Raw genomic sequence first — 23075 nt, 5'->3', positions numbered from 1 at the left:
AAGTTAAATTGTGTGAATACTCTAAGTAATGTGGAATCAGACGATATATATCCTGAGAGGTGGGAATTTTTGAAGCAAGTTGAAATTTGAACTGTGAACATCGGAAGTATTATCTGGGAGCTGTTACACGGCAAAAAAAAGTGTGGAAAATAAAAATTGCAATAACAATAAAAAAACATTCAGTGAATGCATACAGATAGAGATTTGTATTTGTTGCCTTGAATGTGTCCACTGTGAAGGAGCTTGAGGAATATTAGCTGTCAGGTAGTTCTTGCATTACTGCGTTCATATTTGTTTGGAGCCATCTTGTCACTGTCCCGTTTCATATTTTGACCAGACTCCAGTTTCTAATTCTAAACTTGGTCCTGTGGCTTAAACCTAATTTTGTTAAGGTGGCCATGTGGGCAAAACTCTGCCCTGCGGGTTAGTCTGAGACATGAATGATGTCTCTGTGTTCTGGTAGATTTTAAGTTATTTCATCACCAAGTGGGCTTTGAAACAAATTTCACTGTCTGAGCTGCTTTTGATGTAGTCTGATGCTGTGATGGCAAGAGTTTTTATGCAACATACATGAAGACTTGTAGTGGATATAAAAAAAAAATTGACCCAAGTAAACGATGTGACCAATATTTATGAGTTATTTCAGACTAAAAGACCAATTTCTTGACTCAAAGTTGGGTCAAATAGACCCAAGTAGAGGATCGGTCCATTTCTGACCCATAGTTGGGTTATTTTTGACCCAACTTTTTTAGAGTGTACAATTTCAGTTGTGTTAAGTATTAGACTCAAAAGACTCAAAAATTAATCACCCATTGTCCAAGGTCAGGTCAAGGTTGATTAGACATAAAACCTAAGGACATTCAATTTGACAGTTTGACCTTTTGAATATTTTTAGGGCTATTTTTATCTACATCTCTGAATGGATTGTGTGACCTTAGAAGTTCCATTATATTCATAATACTGGATAATACCTGCTGACATTATGTCAACCAACACCCAGAAGAAAAAAAACATTTGTGCATCTATTTATATCTCTGATGATTTGTTTGAATCTTGCCGCTAAGCTATGCGCTCATGAGTAAGCAGCCTATTAAATCGGATCAATCAGTCTTAGTGGAGATGTAAAGAGAAGAGGTGTTGCTATGGCACCTGAGTGGAAAGAACAGATGTCAGCTGGAATAGACAGTGTGTGTTTGTGTGTGGGCCTGTAAATGTGGGCCTCTGAGATTTATTCAGAACGTGTGTCATGATGCTCTTATCCTGCTCAGTAATATCGAGCAAATAAACTTTGCAGGTCAAGGATTGGTTTGATGTGACAGTGCTTGAACTGTGATTCACTTTTTTTTTTTAACCATTTGTTTTTTCATGCCACCCACATCTTACTTGGTGTCTCCCTACACCTTACTCATTGCCTCACATGGCTGTTATCAGCTAAGGATGTCCGTTGTGTATCCAGAAAAGTAATAGCCTGCTGTTATGAGAAGAATTGTGTCAAGGTGAAGGAATGTGTAAAGCGCCCTCTCTGTGGGTGGGAGTTTATTTGAGAACACAGTGACATGCTTGTGGTTATTGTACGTTGTTGATTTTTTTTTTTTTTTTTTCTTACAGCTGAGATATCAACATGGATTGACCACCCCAGACCTGCAGCAAACACTACCCAACCTGAAGAACTTTCTGGAACACGGCTTGCTTGTCCGATGGTAAGACAAAAAAAGTCAACACCGTATATAAGGAAAGAGTTTTAAGAAATAATATACATTTTACTGGGCTCTTAACCCTCAACCACATGCACCCCTGATCTGAACCTAGGGCTGGGCGATATGGCCAAAAATTTTAATCTAGACCCCCCGTCATTCAGGACGATTACGATTTTAATTGTTGTCAACCACCAGTTCAGCATTCTGCCAAGAGGAAATTACAACTCACAGAAACAGAACATAAGAACATCAGCTTTTAACTCATTTGCTCCCAAAAACGTATAAAAACGGTCTATTTTAAATATTGCCATGGTCCCAAAAACGTGTTTATACGTTTTTCATGTTTTGTTTTGTTTTTATGCTAGAGAATACAGAAGGCTTTGATACAGCTTCTGACATGAAGAGGTCGCTTAAATCAATGGTAGTTATTACAAAAACGGCCAGCAGGTGGAAGCAGATTATGAGATCAACCAGGTCTTTTTGCCCTGTGTTTTTAACAGATTTTTGACTAATGATGAAACTTTGCTATATTCTAATGCTAATTGCTGCATAATGGAGACAGAAATATACTTTTTTTTGTGATGAAAGAAGAGACTCTAATCTTTTTTTTATTAACTCTTTGACCGCCATAAACGTTATAAAACGTTTAGCATAAACCTAGGGAAGGGCGCCGAGGACGTTAACTCTTTGACTGCCATAAACGTTATAAAACGTTTAGCATAAACCTAGGGAAGGGCGCCGAGGACGTTAAAAGATGTTTAACGTCCCCTATGTTTTTTTTTTTTTTTTTTCGAAAACGGGTGCAGGAAAGCCTTGGGCAGCTGTGCTGAAAGTATCAGGCAGATCTGATTAGTAAAAGACTCGTTTTGGCCCCTAGAGGGCAGCGATGACTCTCTTTGCACAAGGTTGGATGGGCCGCCCACCGTGGGCGTCAGTAGAAGACGTGAGGCGGAGCTAGAGTGTTGAGGAGACAATGGCTGGTTCAAGCCATTGTGGCTTGACCAAGCAACCGGTTGCAAGCAGCTCACGCTTGAGCATTTTTTTCAAAGACGGAAAGCATCAATCAATACTAAAAAGTGCATTGATGTCGACGATGATGATGACTCCGAGCTTGACGCCAAAGTTGGAAGCCTTGACGCGACTATTATGATCACGTAGTAAGCCTCACCGGCTAAGCGCGGCTAGCGCGGCTAGCGCTGCTAAGGCCGCAAAACGCGCACAATAGCCGACCGGGTACTTCTACACAATCGGACATTCGATCGGGCGATGGAGAGTTGGCATCGACCAATGCAGATTGATGATGATGATGATGATGATGACTCCGAGCTTGACGCCAAAGTTGGAAGCCTTGACGCGACTGCTATGATTACGTAGTAAGCCTCACCGGCTAAGCGCGGCTAGCGCTGCTAACGCCGGAGCTGCACAAGCGGACATTCGATCGGACAATGAAGAGTACCCCGAGTCCAATGCATATTCATCGGAGGAGCGGGTACAGTCTGATCACGGAGAAGACACTGTTTCTGGACTACGATGCCACCATGAATAGAGTGGATAAAATGGATCAGAACATCTCCTACCACCCGGTATAGCAACTGAAGGACACGAGGAAGCGAGACGTAACGTAACCGTAGCATGATCCTGATATTAGACTTGATGGCAACACACACTGCAGTATATACTTGCTATTCCCCGGAAAAATACGGCCGGCAAGAAAGTGGAGCACGCAAAGAGGCAATCTGTTGTGCAAATGCGGTTGCGTCTCCTTGCACGCAGGAGAGTGTTACACAAAGAAAAACTGTCGTTGAAACATCCACATATTTGTAAATAGCACCACAGTTGCACACATTTGTAAATAGTTTGCCAAATTGTTGTCAAATTGTTACACTGTTGAATGTAAATAAACGTATTTTGCTATCAAAAAACACTTTTTCATTCTTGGTGGTAGTGTTTTATAGAAGTAAAGCACTATTTAGGTGTTTGTGGCATCATTCATGGACAAAAAGAAGTGTCAAATTCACTAGAATGCATGAAATAATATCGTTTCACTAAAAGCTTGATTTCTCCGTATTTTGGTCCAAAACAGGCGAAATTGGGTCAAACTAACCATTTTCTATTGTTGATTACTAAAGAACGGAATAAGGTAGAAACAAACTTTTTTTTTCTGATGAAAGATGAAAGTCCAATCTTTCATTTGGTAGTACGTGTGTTTCCATAGTCCAAACAGAACATTTTCTGTGGACCTTGAAAGATCAGTCAAAATGCTTAAATCGGGTGGCACTGACGGCATCCCTTTTCTGAAAACGTCTGGCAGTCAAAGAGTTAAAAGACGTCCCCTATGTTTTTTTTTTTGTTTTTTTTTAAACGGGTGCAGGAAAGCCTTGGGCAGCTGTGCTGAAAGTATCAGGCAGATCTGATTAGTAAAAGACTCGTTTTGGCCCCTAGAGGGCAGCGATGACTCTCTTTACACAAGGTTGGATGGGCCGCCCACCGTGGGCGTCAGTAGAAGACGTGAGGCGGAGCTAGAGTGTTGAGGAGACAATGAATGATGATGCAACAATGGCGACTGGTTGCAAGCAGCTCACGCTTGAGCATTTTTTTCAAAGACGGAAAGCATCAATCAATACTAAAAAGCGCATTGATGTCGACAATGATGATGACTCCGAGCTTGACGCCAAAGTTGGAAGCCTTGACGCGACTTTTATGATCACGTAGTAAGCCTCACCGGCTAAGCGCGGCTAGCGCGGCTAGCGCTGCTAAGGCCGGAAAACGCGCACAATAGCCGACCGGGTACTTCTACACAATCGGACATTCGATCGGGCGATGGAGAGTTGGCATCGACCAATGCAGATTGATGATGATGATGATGATGATGACTCCGAGCTTGACGCCAAAGTTGGAAGCCTTGACGCGACTGTTATGATCACGTAGTAAGCCTCACCGGCTAGCGCGGCTACCGCTGCTAACGCCGGAGCTTTCACATGCGGACATTTTGTCGGACAATGAAGAGTACCCCGAGTCCAATGCATATTCATCGGAGGAGCGGGTACAGTCTGATCACGGAGAAGACACTGTTTCTGGACTACGATGCCACCATGAATGGAGTGGATAAAATGGATCAAAACATCTCTTACAACCCGGTGTAGCAACTGAAGGACACGAGGAAGCGAGACGTAACGAAACCGTAGCATGATCCTGATATTAGACTTGATGGCAACACACACTGCAGTATATACTTGCTATTCCCCGGAAAAAACGGCCTGCAAGAAAGTGGAGCACGCGAAGAGGCAATCTGTTGTGAAAATGCTGTTGCGTCTTCTTGCACGCAGGAGAGTGTTACAAAAAGAAAAACTGTTGTTGAAACATCCACATATTTGTAAATAGCACCACAGTTGCACACATTTGTAAATAGTTTGCCAAATTGTTGTCAAATTGTTACACTGTTGAATGTAAATAAACGTATTTTGCTATCAAAAAACACTTTTTCATTCTTGGTGGTAGTGTTTTATTGAAGTAAAGCACTATTTAGGTGTTTGTGGCATCATTCATGGACAAAAAGAAGTGTAAAATTCACTAGAATGCATGAAATAATATCGTTTCACTAAAAGCTTGATTTCTCCGTATTTTGGTCCAAAACAGGCGAAATTGGGTCAAACTAACCATTTTCTATTGTTGATTACTAAAGAACGGAATAAGGTAGAAACAAACTTTTTTTTTCTGATGAAAGATGAAAGTCCAATCTTTCATTTGGTAGTACGTGTGTTTCCATAGTCCAAACAGAACATTTTCTGTGGACCTTGAAAGATCAGTCAAAATGCTTAAATCGGCTGGCACTGACGGCATCCCTTTTCTGAAAACGTCTGGCAGTCAAAGAGTTAAGTTCCATGTTTTTATAGCAATAGAACAGAATATTCTGTGGGCCTTGAAAAATCTATCCAAATCCACTAAAACTGCCGGGCTAGTAGTGAAGGAATTAATAATCCAGAAGACAAAACTCAATTTTACGACTGAGCCAATTTTGAACGATTGGATTTTCAAAATGACGATTAATCGAATTAATTTGATTTATTGCCCCGCCCTACCTAAACCCCAGTGAGGCTTTCTCTTTGGACTTTTAACATATGGGTGTTATGTACATTTGACACTAGGAAACTCTAGTGTCTGCAGTTAGATGATCGATTTTGGTAGTATCATCGGACTTGCAGCCGCATATCTTGGACACTCAGTGAGGAGAGGGACTCAGGTCTCAGCTGATGACCTGTTGGTCTGTTGGATCCGATGAGAGTGGGGAATTCAACTTCATTGGTGGCTGAAGCAAAAACTCCGTTGTGGTGGGAGTTTGGTGAGGCTATGGACAGGGCTGTGTTCACAATCACTCCATTAGTGCCCTTTATAGTCAATTCACCAGTCATCAAGACTCAGTGGTGCTTGACTGCAAACATGTTGTTTCTATATTCAGTTTTAAGGCAAAATGAGATGTCATGATGTTGCCGTTTTTCATTATTAGCTTGGCATTAATGCTTAAATGAAACCGTTGTTGACAACTTCCCTGCCCTATTGAGCACAAAGCTGTCTTTCATCTCCACTTCCCTCTCAGGGACCTCAAACATGTATTACACACATTAATTGAATAATCTTTTGTTTTGAAAGAAGAGAAGCCATCAAAAGTTGGTGCGCTCAAACGGCCCTTCCTCTGATTACCTGCTAATGGGAAGTGGAAGGGCCCAAAGATAGATGAGATCAAAGCATGCATCCTGCTTGGTCTGCGTGTGTGCCGTTGTTTACAACAAGAACCGGAACAAAACGCTATACTAATTCCCATGTCATCTGCTCAATCAAGACTCAATAAACACATGTTGGCCATTAAAAAGCCTTCACACTGCGCTGCTGCTTCACTGGCCATAGGTATTGAAAAGTGCAAGCGAAGTAGATGAAGCTACTAACATGGGGATGCAGTCCAGTATAGTTGCAAACTAGAATCTCTCTCACTCTCGCTCTCGCTCTCTCTCACTCTCTGTCTGTCTGTCTCTCACTCACTCACACTCACTCTCTGTCTTTCTTTTATTCACACTCTCTCTCTCTTGCTCTCTGTCTGTCTGTCGCTCTCACTCACTCGCTCACTCACACTCTTTCTGTCTCTCACTCACACTCTCTATCGGTCTCTCTCTCACACACACTCTCTCGCTCTCTCTCTGCCTGTCTGTCTCTCTCACTCACTTACTCACTCACACACACACACTCTCTCTCTCCCACACACGCTCTCTCTCACTCGCTCACTCACACAATCACACACACTCTCACTCTCTCTCTCACACTCTTTGTCTGTCTCTATCTCTCGCTCACTCTCTCTGTCTGTCTGTCTGTCTCTCACTCTCTTACTCTCTCACCCTCTGAGCCACTTCGGCCTCTTGATAAAAATGCAACCTGAAGCACTTTAGTATGTTTGATTCGGGTTAAAGATGCTTGCCAAGAACTTCCCTAATAAACTATAATAACCTAAATTGGATGCAGTTTTTCCAGCCGCAATCTTTTCTCACCACCAAGCCTTACTCATCTCATTTAGTTGCCAAGAATGTTGTCAACATAGCCTGCTTATTGCTGAAGTTCAAATGCAGATGCTTATATTACGCAAAAACACTAAAACTAAAACTCCTCCCAAATCAAATATAATTATATTATATAAGTTAGCACACCTTTTTTGAACCCAATTACTGGGACAAATCCACTCTTAACACAACTCAGAAATAAATAAGGATAGTATTTTAGGACAACCCTATAAGACTAAAAAGATACTTGGGCATTTGACATTCTTGGCACGATTGTTTTTGTGCCCTAAATTCCTCAAAACTACCTTGGAAATTTAGAATTCCTACTGCCATCTTGAACTTTTTCCTCTCAGTTACAAAGAAAGAAAAAAAAGAAGAAAATCTGCAAATGTACTTGCACTGTCGCGAGTAGATAAAATTTTTAGTTGCACTATCTCCAATTTTAGTGTAAAAATGCCACCATTTAGGTGCACTCTGGAGCTTTGGGTTAAAGACTGTATTAAGGTATGTCTTCTCACCCTGGCAACAATCACAGTAATGCCTTTGGGCGTTTTTTCCAGGCCACTAAAGATGAATGAGTTTAAAGAACTAAATACATTTCCTCTACCACTTTTTAAACCACACCACAAAGTTAAACCATGCAACATTGATTTCCAAATATTCAACCCGAGTCAGCAAAGCACAACTGCGCATTTTATATGGAACAAAATTTGGACCACCCTGTGAATATACTGTATTTTAAGATAACAAATGCCTTAAATCTAGGGTTGTGTTTAAAAAAAAAAAAAAATCGAATAATCAATATGGAATAGATTTTCCTTATTGAGTCTGATATCAATTCATAAAACAATGAATCTCTTTTTCCTATAAATTCATAAGAACATAGAGAATTTTAAAGGCCAAGTTTTCTGTTTTCTTGAAATTTACTGTTCAAATGAATTTAAAAGTATTTTCTTACATTACATTCTTACAATGACCTAATTTATTGCATTTTAAGACAATTTGGAATATTTGTGATTAATATTTACAATTATTGAATTAGACTTATGAAAATATTTTCATATCATCCTTACTGTTTTCAATGTTTGTGTAACACTTAAGTGATTATAAAACATTTTACTTTGATTAACAAACTAGATCATAATGTTTGTGGAGTTTTTATCTTATCTTTGACATTTAACAAGAATTGATGTTCTATAATTAATCAATATCGGATTGAATTGAAGTGAATGGAAACGGAAAAAATCTAAATCGAATCGAACTGTACTCTTGTGAAGTGAAATCAAATCGATAGAGGAAATTAGAATTGATACCGAGCCTTACTTAAATCAACAAACACTTGACAAAATTAGCTTGGAAATAACACCATGCTCATCATATCACATTTTCATTCATGTTTTCTCTCAAGTTACTTCGGGATTTCTTTAAAGGATCTTTGTGCAGTTTGTCACTTTTTTACTCGTGACTGCCACCACTGGCCCAAAGCGTAACTGCAGCATATGTGTCAGGCTTGTTCATGGTGCGCGTGCGAGTACGTGCTCGATCCATCCATTTTCCGAAGCTCTTGTGAGGGTCGCGGGCATGAGAGAATTGATGAAGACTCTGAAGATGTGGACTTTGTCATTGGTTGGAAGAACTGATTAGATTGTTACTAAAATTATTATTAAGTAAGTTGAGTTATCAATCAGTATATTCTATCTTATATAATAAACTCAGTTGCCCAGCTCGGTATGGCAACAAGTTTTTAAAACACAAGCTTTCCATTTCTTTATCAGACTGACTCTGAAGTACATTTTTCAATTCCCGAAACAATATGTGACACTTTGTGACATTTCTCTTAATTCCTTTCCATTGAATTTAACATAGATGGACTTGGTTAAAAAGAGTGCGTGGTTATGATTTGGAGAGCCAGAGAAGTATGAGTATGGGATGCCCGCCCTTCAACATCTGTTATTGTCAGTGCTTTGATTTTGATTTTTTACTTCTGCAAAGAAAGTTGTTTTTGTCGCTGTTCTTTATTAGTAAGCAAAACCGTACGAGCAAGAACCAAAATGAAACTCATCCATTTGTTGATCCATATTTTTCTAGTGTTTACAATGCATGATTTAAATATAAATCTATATATATTAAGGGTGTCAGAATTATCGTGTTGATTTCTCGTTAACTTGAAATGTCTTTAACGGCACCAAGTTTGTTTGTTTTTACTCTCGATTAATGACCGCCCCTTATTTGGAAAGTTTCCACTGAAGGTAATTCCAGTTGCGACGCAGCAAAAACGTCCACGTCAAAATCACCCAATAGAAATGCACTGTACTGCACTGCAGCTACAATACACAATGTTTAAGGGGCAGAATGTTTGAGTGGTGGATCCATTTGGACTGTGTAGCACGACTGCCGGTTCTTAGGCTTTGAAAGAACACACTCGGTTAGCCGTTTGCAACGAGCTAGGTTGCTCCAGCCCTCCATAAGGTGTCCATGGGCACTCTCAAATTCCTATGAGAGCCGAATGGACGCTGTCTTGTCAATTGGAGTGACTCCAAGCCACTTGATCTAAATAGCTCGTAAGTGCCCTTGGCTCGCTTGCAGCAGAGCGCCAGCGTCTGTGGCTTGCAGTAAAGCGGCGTCACTTAATATCAATGCGCATCCGAGAACTTAACAAAATAAAAGCGATCAACATCTTGAAAAGGAGGCACTATAACACAATTTAGTAGTAATAAATTAAATAATAATGCAATATTTGTGGGGACTGGTGTCGAGTTGTATTTTACCACTTTAAAAATGTGCAGAAGTTTGCAAGTTACTTCATGTTAAAAATTAGATAGCTCATAATATGAAAAGAACACGATTATGGTTCGTTTCCAGTAAAGTTACGTCATTTTACAATGCGCATCCGTATTGAACTTAACAAAATAAAAGCATCCATGTTGTGTAAAGGAGTCACTGTAACACTATTTAGCAGTAATAAATTAAATAACAATGCATATATTTGTGGGGACTGGGGTCAAGTTATGCTTTACAGTTTTTAAAATGTGCAGAATTTCACAAGTTACTTTATGTTAAAAATTAGTCAGCTCTTAATATCAAAAGAAAAATAACCAATGGCAATTATGCCATGTAGTGACAGAAAAATGACCAATACAAATCAATGTCACACTTTTTTTTTTTTTTTACAGTGCAGTACCTATTTTATTTTAAAATTCTTTATGAATTTCAAAATTCACATAGTAAAATCTTCAATTTTAGCAAACACTGTTGCCAACATACAACTTTAACTGCATAAAATGATGTAAACTTTGAACTGCAACTTTCATACTGTATATGCATATAAACATTTTCAGCTATTTTATGTTATGACTGTAAACCTTACTTCTTCATGGACACTTTGATGACAATTTGCTCATAGAAGTGGACATGCTTTATTTCTATTCTTCGCAATTGTTCTGCATGTCACAGTCTCTTCATCAGGGTTTCAAGGTCAATATCAGGGGCCCTTTTGAAATAGGCTGCCATTTGTTTGATGGTGAACTCATCCATCAAACACGTACACATTCAATGCATTACTCAACATGTGCTCCCATATTCGGCGGCAATTTCTGTTGGACATTACCAAATGAAAAGAGTGCGGCAATTCAGTAGCGAACATGAATCTTCTGAGATCACAAAGACAATCTTTTTCACCTTTGAACCCGCTTAAGAGCTAGCCGAATGGTCCGAATAAGGAGTCTGGTGTATTATAAATGGTCATGCCTATCAGAAAAGGGAGGGCCCCATTTAAGTGAATTTATGGCTTCACGACTCAGGCGAGGTTGCGGGTCTGTTATCTGTTACAGCGGAAAATGTCTGGCATACTTGGGTGATCGCCTGCTGTGCACTTGTGGATGACAGCGAAAGTGCAGGCTCATAAATGTTTGAAAGTGGAATGCAGCTGTTGTTCCTCTGACAGAGTTTTAGCATCTTGAAATTGGACTAAATTAGGGATGGGCCGGTATCTATACCAGGTATCGATACCAGGTATCGGCCCCTGTTCTTGAGGCCGTTTTTCGGTCAGGAAGTAAAGACTCACATAACTTCGCCATGTTTAATTGCCTCGTGTACGTTTGCCGTGCGCTTAATTGCCTCGTTAACGTCGTAGAGCTGCGTGCCGTTCACGGCCGCTTCAGTCAGTGTAATTCGTTACAAGTACAACAAGTTAATGTGGACAACACTACAGGAACTAAAGGCTGAAATGGTTATTTTGCATTTATTGACCGCCACAGGGGGCTCCGGTAAGAAAGCACCTAAGTCTTCAGTTGTATTCAACAATTTAATTAGCTATAAAGTGCAGACACATTTTTGTATATTATATAGTATATCGTCATTGACTACTGCACTGCTATGAGATGAATGATGAACGGAGAACATGAAACAGGAAACGGAAATACAGAGAAGCCTTCCAAATTAAAAGCATGGATTTCAAAACGAGATATAATTGAATTGAATTGAATTATTTGCACTTTACTGTATTTAAAGTTGTACAACCACATATTTTAATTGGGACCTTTTTTTCTGGCCACTGGATTATTTGTTTCAATTTATCAATTTTTTGATATTCATTTTATTGTGTGCTCTACGCAAAATGACTTGTGAAAACATATAATTGCCATTAATTTCAAGCAATTTTAAGTACATTTGCTATAATTGGGATATATAGGTCTTTTTGTTTTTGTTTTAAATATATCTGTCATTGTTTTTTGGGGGGGAGTTTTATGTATCATAAGTACTAATGGTAATGGTATCAGCACTTTGTATCGGTATCGGTGAGTACTGAAGATTTGAGTATCATGTCGGTCTCAAAAAATGTGGTATCGAACATCCCGAGACTAAATCGAAGAAATGTGTGCACGATTGCTGATTTTCGTATTTCCTTCCTCCACAGTGACCGCCACCATGTTTCGAGCTCCATCCCAGTGCCAGCCAAGTCTCACCTGGGCGTGCCTCCTGCCTCGGAAGTGGCCGACCCACGGCACACAAGCTCTCCCGACCGTGGCCTGCGGAAGAGAGCGAGCTCAGAGGCTGACAAGTACAAGACAAATCCTCCGCCCAGTTATGGCACGGCCGTGAGGGAGGAGCCAGCCACCATAGTCCAAACAATGCAATCATCTTCGCCACAACTCTTGTCTTCCTCCCTGGGTGCCAAAATGGCCTCACTTGACCTCACGGAGACCACTGAACCCAAAGAGGAGGGAAAAAAGATGGAGGAGCATCGAGGTCCAGCTGCTGAGGTGGCGATATGCAACAGCACTGAAAGAGAGATGGAAGTCCACCAAGATCAGACTGAAGAGCAAAAGCCCAGCAGCTCTTCTACACTGGGGGACACGAGTGAGGATGAGCACACAGGCGTCATGAACGGCTCTTTGGTGGCAAGACGGGTAGCAGGTCCGATTCCAGGTTCCGGTCCGTGCTGCTCAGTGGAGCAAGCCGAGGAGATTATGGGGACCGAGGCCACCAACCTGGGCCTGGGAATGGGACTACGGGTGGGCTTAGAGCTGGCCGAGGGGACCCGGATGGAAGACTACCGCTGCATTCCCGTGGACCAAGCGGTAGCTGTGGAATGTGACGAGCAGGTGCTGGGGGAGTTGGACGTCGCCGGCTTTGAGGAGTTCTCCAGACGCATCTACGCACTGAATGAGAACATGTCTAGCTTCCGGCGACCGCGCAAAAACTCTGACAAGTGAGGCAGGTGACTGAAGGAGAGAGGTAGGCATAAGAAAAAGAAAAAAAACTTGCACAAGGATTTTGGTCAGGGATGTGAAGTGAGAAGACGATAGTGGAGCTATTCTGGAATAATGACCAATTTGCACTTACTATAAACAAATTCAATAGCATATTTTAAAATGAAATACAGTTCCAAGTGCAAGTATCGGGACAGCTGGCTTTTTTTTTTTTTTAAAGCTGGCCTTCATATATTTTAACAATTGATTCAATAATACACGTAATTCAATAAGTTTTTTAATTATTCATAAAATAATTTGTCCTCAATATGAATCATATCTCCTATGTAATCATGTTGTGAACAGGAAACATGCACTCATCCAGTAACTATGGAGGACCAAAACTGCCAAAATTAAAAAATAAATAAATGAATAAAAGTGAAAATAAAAAAATGGATATGAAAAATATACTGTAATTAAAATACTAAATACAAAAAATAAATAAAAACAACTATATATATATATATATATATATATATATATATATATATATATATATATATATATATATATATAGTAAAAATAATACCAAATTGAAAAAAAATGAGATTTAAAAAATAATATCGAAATACATATATAAATTGAATTAAATATCAATCAATAAACAAAAACGCTCTGCTCTGACATTTATTTATTTCATGATGCAGACGCTCTGTCAGGTTGCGATAGCGGAGCCCAACCCAAGACGCGCTTAGGACCGCCCCCTCATTTGAATAACATTTCGACCTGACAGCGTCTGCAGCATGAAATAAATAAATGTGAAAGCTGAGCGTTTTTAATTATTTTTATATTTATTTTCATTTTTTGAATCTTGGTTTATATATCCCTAAATAAAAGTACAAATAAATAAACGAGATTCAAAAAATAAATATAAAAATAAATGTTGAAATAAATACAAAAAATATCTATATATATATATATATATATATATAAATAGAAGACTTTGGAGCCCAACCCAAGACGCGCTTAGGACCACCCCCCTCATTTGAATAACAGTTCGACCTGATAGAGCGTCAGCAGCATGAAATAAATAAATGTGAGAGCAGAGCGTTTTTATTGATTGATTGATATTAATTCTATTTATATATTTATTTTTATATTTTCATTTTTTGAATCTTGTTTTTTTACTTTTGTATTTATTTTTTACTTTTATTCATTTATTTAGGGATATACATATATATATATATATAGTTGTTTTTATTTACATTTATATTTTCACATTTATTTATTTAGTTATTTATTTATTTTTAATTTTGGCAGTTTGGGTCCTCAAAATGGCCTGAGGTAAATAAAAACAGGTGGATTTTGCTGCTCAACTCACATTCCACCAACGCAATATTAATCATAATGCCATGTTTAAAACATATTATTGTAAATTGTGGGGTTGATTTCCTCTTTAACTACCACCAGACCGGTTTTTGCATGCTCCACTGTTTTTCCTCTTGAACGGGCAAATCGTCAGCACACATAACACATTTGTAATCTCGGACAACTGTGTCCGCCAGTGATGGGCAAATGTAAGCGATTCATTGATCGTTTAAAAATGTGGTCAATCATGTGATTAATTTTGTTTTCAACCAATTGTGGCAACCAAAAACACTTGCATGGAAACAGGAGTTTGGAATATTGCGAGAGAGATTCACCCTCCCATTAAAATATTTTATAAATCTCAATTATAGTTGATCAAGGACACATTGTAAACACCCATCCCGAACGATACCAATGAGCGTGTATGCCAATGAAGATGCTTGCCAGGCCTTGCATGGCAGTGGTGACGGGCGTGTGCATGCCAACGAGATGTTCACATTATCTTACGACCTTTTGAGCGATTACGAAAGAGAGGTGGTGGCTGGAATTTGCTAGCATCCCCGTCGACATGGCAACCTGCCCGCTGATGACCTCACTGGACCGTCATGATTGTGTTTTTTTTCTTCTTCTTCTTTTTTATGTCGTTCTTCCCCAATGTTGACATTGATATCGAAATACACTGATTCATATTTAGTAGACCTTAAATGTTGTGGTTGGAATGTCTGACTCAGGCTCTATTGCAAGTGTGATGTTAATGATCTCAATTCATTCGTCTGAGATTTTATCTCAGTGATCTGAATATTTCCTTGCACTGGTATTCAGAAGAAGAAAAAAGTCTGCTTATTTATGCCCCGCATATGTTGTTTGTGTTTTATTTTGGGATGAATGAAATAGTGTTATAGGCCCTAAGTTAAAACAAATGAATATTGTTAAATGATATCACAACCATGTTGTTGGTCCTGATGTGGACATCTGCAGTGTGAAGATCCTCCACCGGCAGCCCACATGTTCATTTCAGCTCCAGTCCTGTCTCAATGGACTTCAGGAGGTCGCGTATGTAAAATGACAAGAGGAACCGTATTAAGGTCACTTCCATAAACTGCAAGACGGTTCAGTAAGTAACCATGTACATATACTTTTGTATGGGTTCCTTTTTGTTATTAAAGACTTGCAGTCCATTGGTCTGTGCTTCTCTTTTTAAAAGGGATCTGATCTGATTATTATTATTATTCATTATACTTCATTGGGTGAAAAGTGTACCCTTTGTGGCAACATTTTTTTGGGGGGGCTATTACCTGCGTTGGGTATCAGGGTGATGGTTTGATTAAAATTTTGTAATCATAATTAATCCCATGACTTCAATAGTTAACTCATGATTTATTCCAAATTCTGTTCTAAATGTACAATAAAATATTTTTTTCAAAGTTTTCATACTATTAACATAAAAGCGAAAAAAATTGTTAAACTAATAGAAATACGGCTGTATCTTTTAGTCATTGATACGGTAATTTCATAATTCATAAGATTGAGTTAAAATTAAAAAGATGTACTGGACTGTAAAAAGAGTGTAATATTGATTTGTGTTGCTCATTTTTCTGCCACTAGATGGCATAATTCCATTTGTAAGACGTTGGTGACAGGCTCAGTGCATTTTATTTCATATTAAGAGCTATCTAATCTATAACATAAAGTAACGTGTAATTCTGCACATTTTTAAAATTGTAAATTACAACTTGACCCCAGCCTCCACAAATATATACATTATTATTACATTTATTGCTGCTAAATGTTGACGTGGACGTGTTTGCTGCGTTGCAACTGGAGTTCCCCAGTACAGGCTTTCCATTATTGTGCCTTAAAAAAAATTGTGGCATTAAAGGAACTTAAATGAACTCAAAATTAACGCACTCATTTTAAACAACATAATATAATGATAAAGAATTATAGCACACGTTATAGCCCATGTGAGATGGCGGCTGTTTTTCATGCAAATGAGTGACCGGATGAACCCCCAATTTCCAGCTTTCGTTACCAAGCGGCTTCTGCTTGAGGGAGCCTGGAGAGACTACGAATATTCTCACTGGGGGCAGCAGCAGACCATTCACTGCACAAAGTCCAGGCATCACTTGAAAGTGACTCTGGATCTTTGCCAAGCCTTGTCGATCATGTCAAAAAGCTGTACTCAATTGCGAGTGAGCTTCACACTTTTCCTTGTTGCCACCACTGCCGGTCCCCTTCTGACCAGTAGTGCAGTAGGTGACGCCATGTGGCCATTGCAACACCAGAGATTATTCTCTACTGACACATTTACGATTTGATTTTCAGATCTCTTTTGCTACATAAGTTGATCTAAAGTGCTTATGCCGACAAATCATATGAAACACGTGAACTTGGCCGGTCACGTTGTCTTACATTCTCCCCATCCGTTTCAGTTTAATATTATCAAAGCGAACCTTTTGTTCTTGACATGCTCCTAAATTATCGCTGGGGGCCATGCTAGATCTTGCGCCACGGTGCATTATCGCTCTGAATGACCGGGTGAAGTTACAAAACACATATGACACCACAACGAAGGTCCTTTCGTAATTATTCGATGCCGAGACTTGAATGTGAACAGTGAATTTGCATATGAACTCTCGTCTACTGAGGAATTCTTTCTTGACTGAATTAAGTTTGATTAATAAACAACATTAAAGACAGCTGTTACTCAACCTTTCCTCAAACGACCCAACCTTGACCCTGGAGAGTTTGTAATTATAGAATGGCGTCAAATCTTCCATTTATCTTGAAAATTCATGGCTGCTAGCAATCTATGAACTTTCTCTGTCCGGATTCAGGACCAATCACTGGACTGAGTCTAGTCACTCGGTCACCTCACCAATACTATTATTCCATCTCAGCACTGCCATTGATACCGTCGATCATAACATACTAGAATGCCTCGAAGCGTGTGTTGGTATTACAGGCTCAGCACGCTCTTGGTTTATCTGTCGTTCCCAACAGGAAAATAAGCATGTTTTTCAAATCACCGTAACTCCTCAACCGTCAACGCTATCAACGTAATTCCAACGGCTACTGAAAGCGGAGAAGCGGAGCGTTGCATCGATACCACATATGTAGATAGCAGATTTTCATGTGTGGAGGAGGGGGAAGCGCTGTGTCAGAGAGGATAGTGGCGCACACTCTAAAAACAGTTTGGTCAAAAGTAACACAATTGTGGATCAGAAATAGACCGATCCACTTTATGGGTCTGACCCCACTTTCTGGGTTGTTTCATACAAAATGACCCAATTTCTTTATCCAAGTAAAGGATCTGAGCAATATTTACGAGTTGTTTTGTACTATAAGACCCATTTCTTGACTCAAAGTTGGGTCAAATTGACCCAAGTAGAGGATCGGTCCATTTTTGACCCGTAGTTGGGTTATTTTTTACCCTGTGCTAGCAACGTATTCTGAAAGCGGAGGAGCGGAGCTTTTCATCGAGAGAGAAAATAACAATAAAAACAGGCAGACTGCTATGATAATAGTATTTAAAAGGTTTATCTCTCACTGAGAACGCGCCATGTTGCATGGCCATGTGACCTCTTGACTATTATAATGCCATCAGTGCAGTCTCGCAGGGATCATTATTTGGCCCTCTATTGTTCAGCATCAACATGCGTCTTGGTGATAATTACCAGTATTCACAATTCCAAGTTTACGTCATAAGTCAAAATAACGGTTTAATGCTGCATTTGAGGACAAAAGGAAGGTGGGAAGTCTGACTTTTCCGACTTCAAACGGAAATGTGCACGGGAATGCCCCTTTGAACTTGGGAGATCTGAGTTGCGAATTCGAGGGCAAAATGGAGCCCAACATCACTCAACAATAAGGACACAGACCATGAATAGCAAAACATATTTTACACAATTAAAACATATCTAATTCTAATTAATGTGTAAAATTCATTTGAACTCATTTGCTCCCAAAAACATATAAATACGTTCTATTTTAAGTATTATGATGGTATGCTAGAACATACACTTTGATGCAGCTTCTGACCCGAAAAGGACGCTTAAAGCATTGGTAGTTATTATTTTAAAAAACGGCCAGCAGGTAGCAGCAGAGTATAAGAGATCAACCAGGGCAACAAGCTGTTTTCCCCAGTGTTTTCAACAGGTTTGTGAATAATGATGAAACATAGCTACAGGTATATTCTAATGCTAATTGCTGCCAAATGGAAACAGATAGAAATGTAGTTTTTTTCCTGGTGAAAGAAGAGACTCTAATCTTTCTTTTGGTAGGTTCCTTGTTTTCATAGCAATAGAACACAATATTCTGTGGGACTTGTAAAATCAGTCAAAATCCAGTCAAACAGACGGGAGTTTAAATTCTGTTTTAAGTCAGTCGGATTTTCGAAGTTTGTTTAAATATGCGGTCCCATTTTTGTCTCGAACGCCAATTCTTCCCTGTGGGAATGTAATGTCATCAGACCAGCAGTGGGACCTCAGCGTCATTACGGCATGCGTCTGCACAGGTGGCCACTTTGAGACTTTGACAGTTTGCAGGTTGTTATTATAGTGTGAGCTTTATGAGGCTTGCATAGCAATCATCATATTTGGTCTTAAGCAGTTCACTACTGCAGGGCTGCTCATCATCAGAAACACCTCACAAAATACACACCAGCGTAACCAGTCTGAAAGTCTGCACTTGAGCGCGGGCCTCTGGGCTTTACACCACTGTTTGTGTGTTTGTTTCTGAATGTAACAATAATGAAAGTCCTGAACAATTTCCTTATTAGTGCTCATGTCCAATTTTAGTAATTCACTCATTTGCTCCAAAAACTTATAAAAAAATATATATTTTAAATGTTGCCATAGTCCCAAAAACATATTTATATGTTTTTATGCTTTTTTATTCTAAAGCATACAGAAGGCTTTGATGCAGCTTCTGACATGAAGAGATCGCTTAAAGAATGATAGTTATTGCAAAAAAAACGGTCAGCAGGTGGCAGCAGAGTATAAGAGATCAACCAGGGCCATGTTGCAAAAAGCTATTTTCCCAGTGTTTTCAACAGGTTTGTGACTAATGATGTAATGCTAAATGCTGCAAAACAGATACAAATATATATTTTTTTCCTGATGAAAGAAGAGACTCTGATCTTTTTTTTTGGTTTTCCATGTTTTTATGGTAATAGAACACAATATTATGTGGGCCTTGCAAAATCTGTCAAAATCCAGTAAAACAGCCGAGAGGGAAGGAGGTTGCTTCAGTTAAAATGGCTGGAAGTGAAAGAGTTAATACACAGGCAAAATAACAGTTAATACATATTGTCTAATACAGGCAGTCCTCGAGTTACGTTCTTACACTGGCGATGTAACCCGAATTTCGATTTCACATCGGATTTCACCGTTAAAAGTCGATATTTACATCAAAATATTTTGTGCAGTAATTTTAAAAAACAGATTTGCCCGACCCACAAGGGCTGGCCGGAACCAATATTTTGTTTTTCCGCACGGACATTCATTGCTGACGGACGGCAGAGCGGAGCTAATTCAAACTTAAACACGGAAATATGACTCGCCTGATGGCCAGCCGACCTGCCCGATAACGTCCGTTGCTGGAGGTAACAACAACAACAACACAACTTTAAATAACTTAAAAATGTCGTGAGTGCTGTGGGAAACTTAACTCGAAGACTCCCTGTATGCAGTTGCTGTGTTGCATATGGTGTATTTACATAGGCAGCGGTATTGATTGACAGACATAGTTTTATTCATTAGCACATGGATTGTCATTGATATAGCACTCACTCACTTTGTTGTCCTCCAGTGACCGCCTCATATTTAAGTCTTATCACAAAAGTGCAGTATAGTCAAGCGTCGGCTTTGGCGAGCACCCAACTGCGGTTTAATGTCAACACAGAGCTCGAAAGTACTTTGTCATTCATTAGCAAGTTGGGACCTCATACAGTGCCTCGAGCGAGCTTCATTGCTGGATTTAACAGGTGCCTGGGGACGATGTTACAAGTAGAGAAGGAGACTCCACAGCTCCAGTGTCAAGTCAAAGTCCAGACCTGGATGTTTCCACTCATCTTGGCCCGCTCGGTAACTGCAATTGGACGGTCGACAATAAGCTGGAGCTTGGCTCAGCTGTGGAAACCATCTCCTAAACTGGACTATTTGGATAAGATCCCAGTCACCTCAATACAGTTGCAGCAATAAAAACCTTTGCTTTGTGGCCAAACCTTTCCCTGACCCATTTTCCACATGTTGCAGCAGCCTTATGAAATGATGTCCTACTCTTTCCAAGCAATAAATCAACTGAACAAATGAGCTCAATTGAAACGCAGTGATGTCATTGCACTCGTGTGACAATTGTGTTGTTGTTTTTTAGGATTTGATGATGTTCTATAATTACCTATCAGGAGGGATGGCTGACGCAACTGACACCTGGAATACCAACAAGCACGAGAATACTCGACATATATCGCACAATGAACCACAACAACGTTTTGCCTGCAGCTGAAAGTCACGAACAATAACTTCAATAAGTAAAGGCGTATCATTAACGTTTAAGGGAAAGGTTAGATTTGTACCGGATGATCCAATTCCCTCCTTTATGGAAGTCATTCTGCGACCTATGATGTACAGGTTTGAACATCAATGTGTTTTCATGGATTACATCATGTCTGCTCTTCTTTCTGACTACAGGCTCATTTTCAATGTGCTTTTAAGGAAAGACGGTGCCCCCAATCATGGTCATGATCTCATCACCTCGCCGCTCAACGCATCCCACAGAACTGCCTATTCAGTTATACTCTAGTGCACCCAATAAACCAGTAAAACATCCATCTATCCATTTCCTATACAGATTGACCTTATCCAAACTGCCTTTAAGACACCATATGCTGAAATCCACTGTATAGCTGCCGCCCTGTTTCTCCAGTTTTTACAACTCGTGCTGTATGTGATTTGAAAGGACTCGCATGGTATACCAACCCCCCCCCCCCACATGCCACACTGAGCGCCAGTTGCCCAAACCTGATCTGAGGGATTCCTTCTACTCTTCGCTTTGCTTTAGGTTTTTCCATTTTTATGTGACAATGGAACTGTTGAGTTATATATTTTTTTAACTAGATTCATTCACACAACTAGACATTTGTAATTTCTAGAGAAATTGTGTGTGAAGTCCGAAAGGCTGCGTGAAAAAAAACATTGGAGCATGTGGAATGTTGTGGAATTATTTACAATTATTTTGAATCATATGGAATGATATACAATGACTTGGAATGAGTTGGGTTGGTTTGAATCAGTTGAGTTATTTTGAGGGAAGAGTGAATAATGTCCTAATATAGGAATTTATTAAGGGTGAAAAATTGGGAATTTTTGGTATGTGTATAATTTTGGCATGTTGAAAATTGTTGCCAGTGAATGATTTAAATTACAAATTTGTCGGTGAAAGATGTTGCATTTTGGGTTGTTGTTTTTTTTAATATCTGGAATGAGAAAAATACAATCCCCCATGGCGTGAATTTTTGGAATATGTTGAAAATGGAATGAGGTGAATGAATTATGTGAAAGGATATGCATGTCAAATAAGTGGAAGGAATAAAAATTGCTTTCACACAAAAATATGTATTCTATCAAGTTTATTTGTATATTCCTTAATCACAAGAGTCAACATGGGCTTTACTGGCCTACAGGTGACAAAGATTGGTGACATCCATTGACCAAAAATTCTGATCCAACCGGGAAACGAAAAATTCAGAACTCCATTTTGGAGGGAAATAAGAAACTTTGAAAAGGGCCCACAGATGGAGGGATTTTTCTTCCAGAATTACCAGGCTGCAATGAATGCCAATTGGGTATGATTGATCACATAGTATGGTGCTGTAAAATGTCAGTTAACACCGCTAAAGAGTACATTTTAAGAGAGAGCATCACAAGTAGACACTTTTGGGAGAGTGGTTCTTCTTCAGGACCTGACCAGGTCATTCTGAATCTGGTGTTTGCATATCTTCCACCTTGTGTCGGTGCTTCATAGATTAACTGGAAATTCTAAGTCACCCATTATGTCGATGTGAATGTGAGTGTGGGTTGGTTGTATATGTGCAACCAGTCTTGGGCGTACACCATCTAAGGTCAGCTTGGAAAGGCGTCTCAGTTACTCGCGACGCTAAGGCTGATAAGCGCAATCGAAAATGGATGCATGGATTCACTAAACAACGACTAGTGCTGTTTATTTCTGAACTCCTTACGTTTTGGCTGATCAAGAATGCAGTTATGTAGCCTACCGCTTGCCTTAGTCTGATAATGGGACACACATGGGTGCTATCACTGAAATAGCAGCATTTAGGAGGGAAATCTTCAAGGTTGTTAAACAACGCTCCTCGCTAATGACCTCATGTATGCAATTGTCTCATCTTGTGCGTCACAGGTGCATCCAAGTTTTTGGATCCATGCATTGTATGTGTGAGTAAGAGGATGGTAGCAGAGGAGAGCTTTCCAAGGAGTTGCTTGGGGCAAAGCACGTTTTGTAAAAATCTGCCCAGCACGTAAATAGAACATTACTCCCTGAACCAGAGGAAGGTTTCCGTCTCATCAGTGGGAAGATTGTCCTGTTGGTTCCCCCCAGCAGCTTTCGTAATGGAAAGTGGCTGGTTCATACAGAACAAAGACTCCAGTGCACTTTCACACTTACAGTCTGCAGATTTACATTTTGTGCGATATTAAAACCATTTTATGGGGCTTTTCTTTTTTTTTAGTAGTCATTCATTATGAACTTAATATGTGACT

General features: G+C 39.5%; 1 protein-coding gene across 2 annotated transcripts in view; it reads left to right on the top strand.

Moving 5' to 3' along the window:
- The window catches only part of uvrag (UV radiation resistance associated gene), a 91534-nt gene extending 69753 nt beyond the window's left edge, over nucleotides 1–21781 (top strand). The window contains exons 14-16 of one of the 2 annotated variants that reach the window (XM_086057866.1): nucleotides 1609–1700; nucleotides 12156–12976; nucleotides 20674–21781. In XM_086057866.1, the coding sequence (XP_085913992.1) occupies nucleotides 1609–1700; nucleotides 12156–12954 (891 nt within the window). In that variant the 3' untranslated portion in view covers nucleotides 12955–12976; nucleotides 20674–21781. Of the gene's footprint in view, nucleotides 1–1608; nucleotides 1701–12155; nucleotides 13426–20673 lie in introns of those variants that run through there. The other variant, XM_086057865.1, reaches the window with a different exon arrangement.
- Nucleotides 21782–23075: the final 1294 nt, after the last annotated feature.

Source organism: Leptonotus elevatus, chromosome 16 (assembly GCF_054856555.1).
Source record: "Leptonotus elevatus isolate MCC_2025b chromosome 16, RoL_Lele_1.0, whole genome shotgun sequence".
Taxonomy (NCBI): Eukaryota; Metazoa; Chordata; class Actinopteri; order Syngnathiformes; family Syngnathidae; genus Leptonotus; species Leptonotus elevatus.
This window is presented reverse-complemented; position numbering and strand designations above follow the sequence as displayed.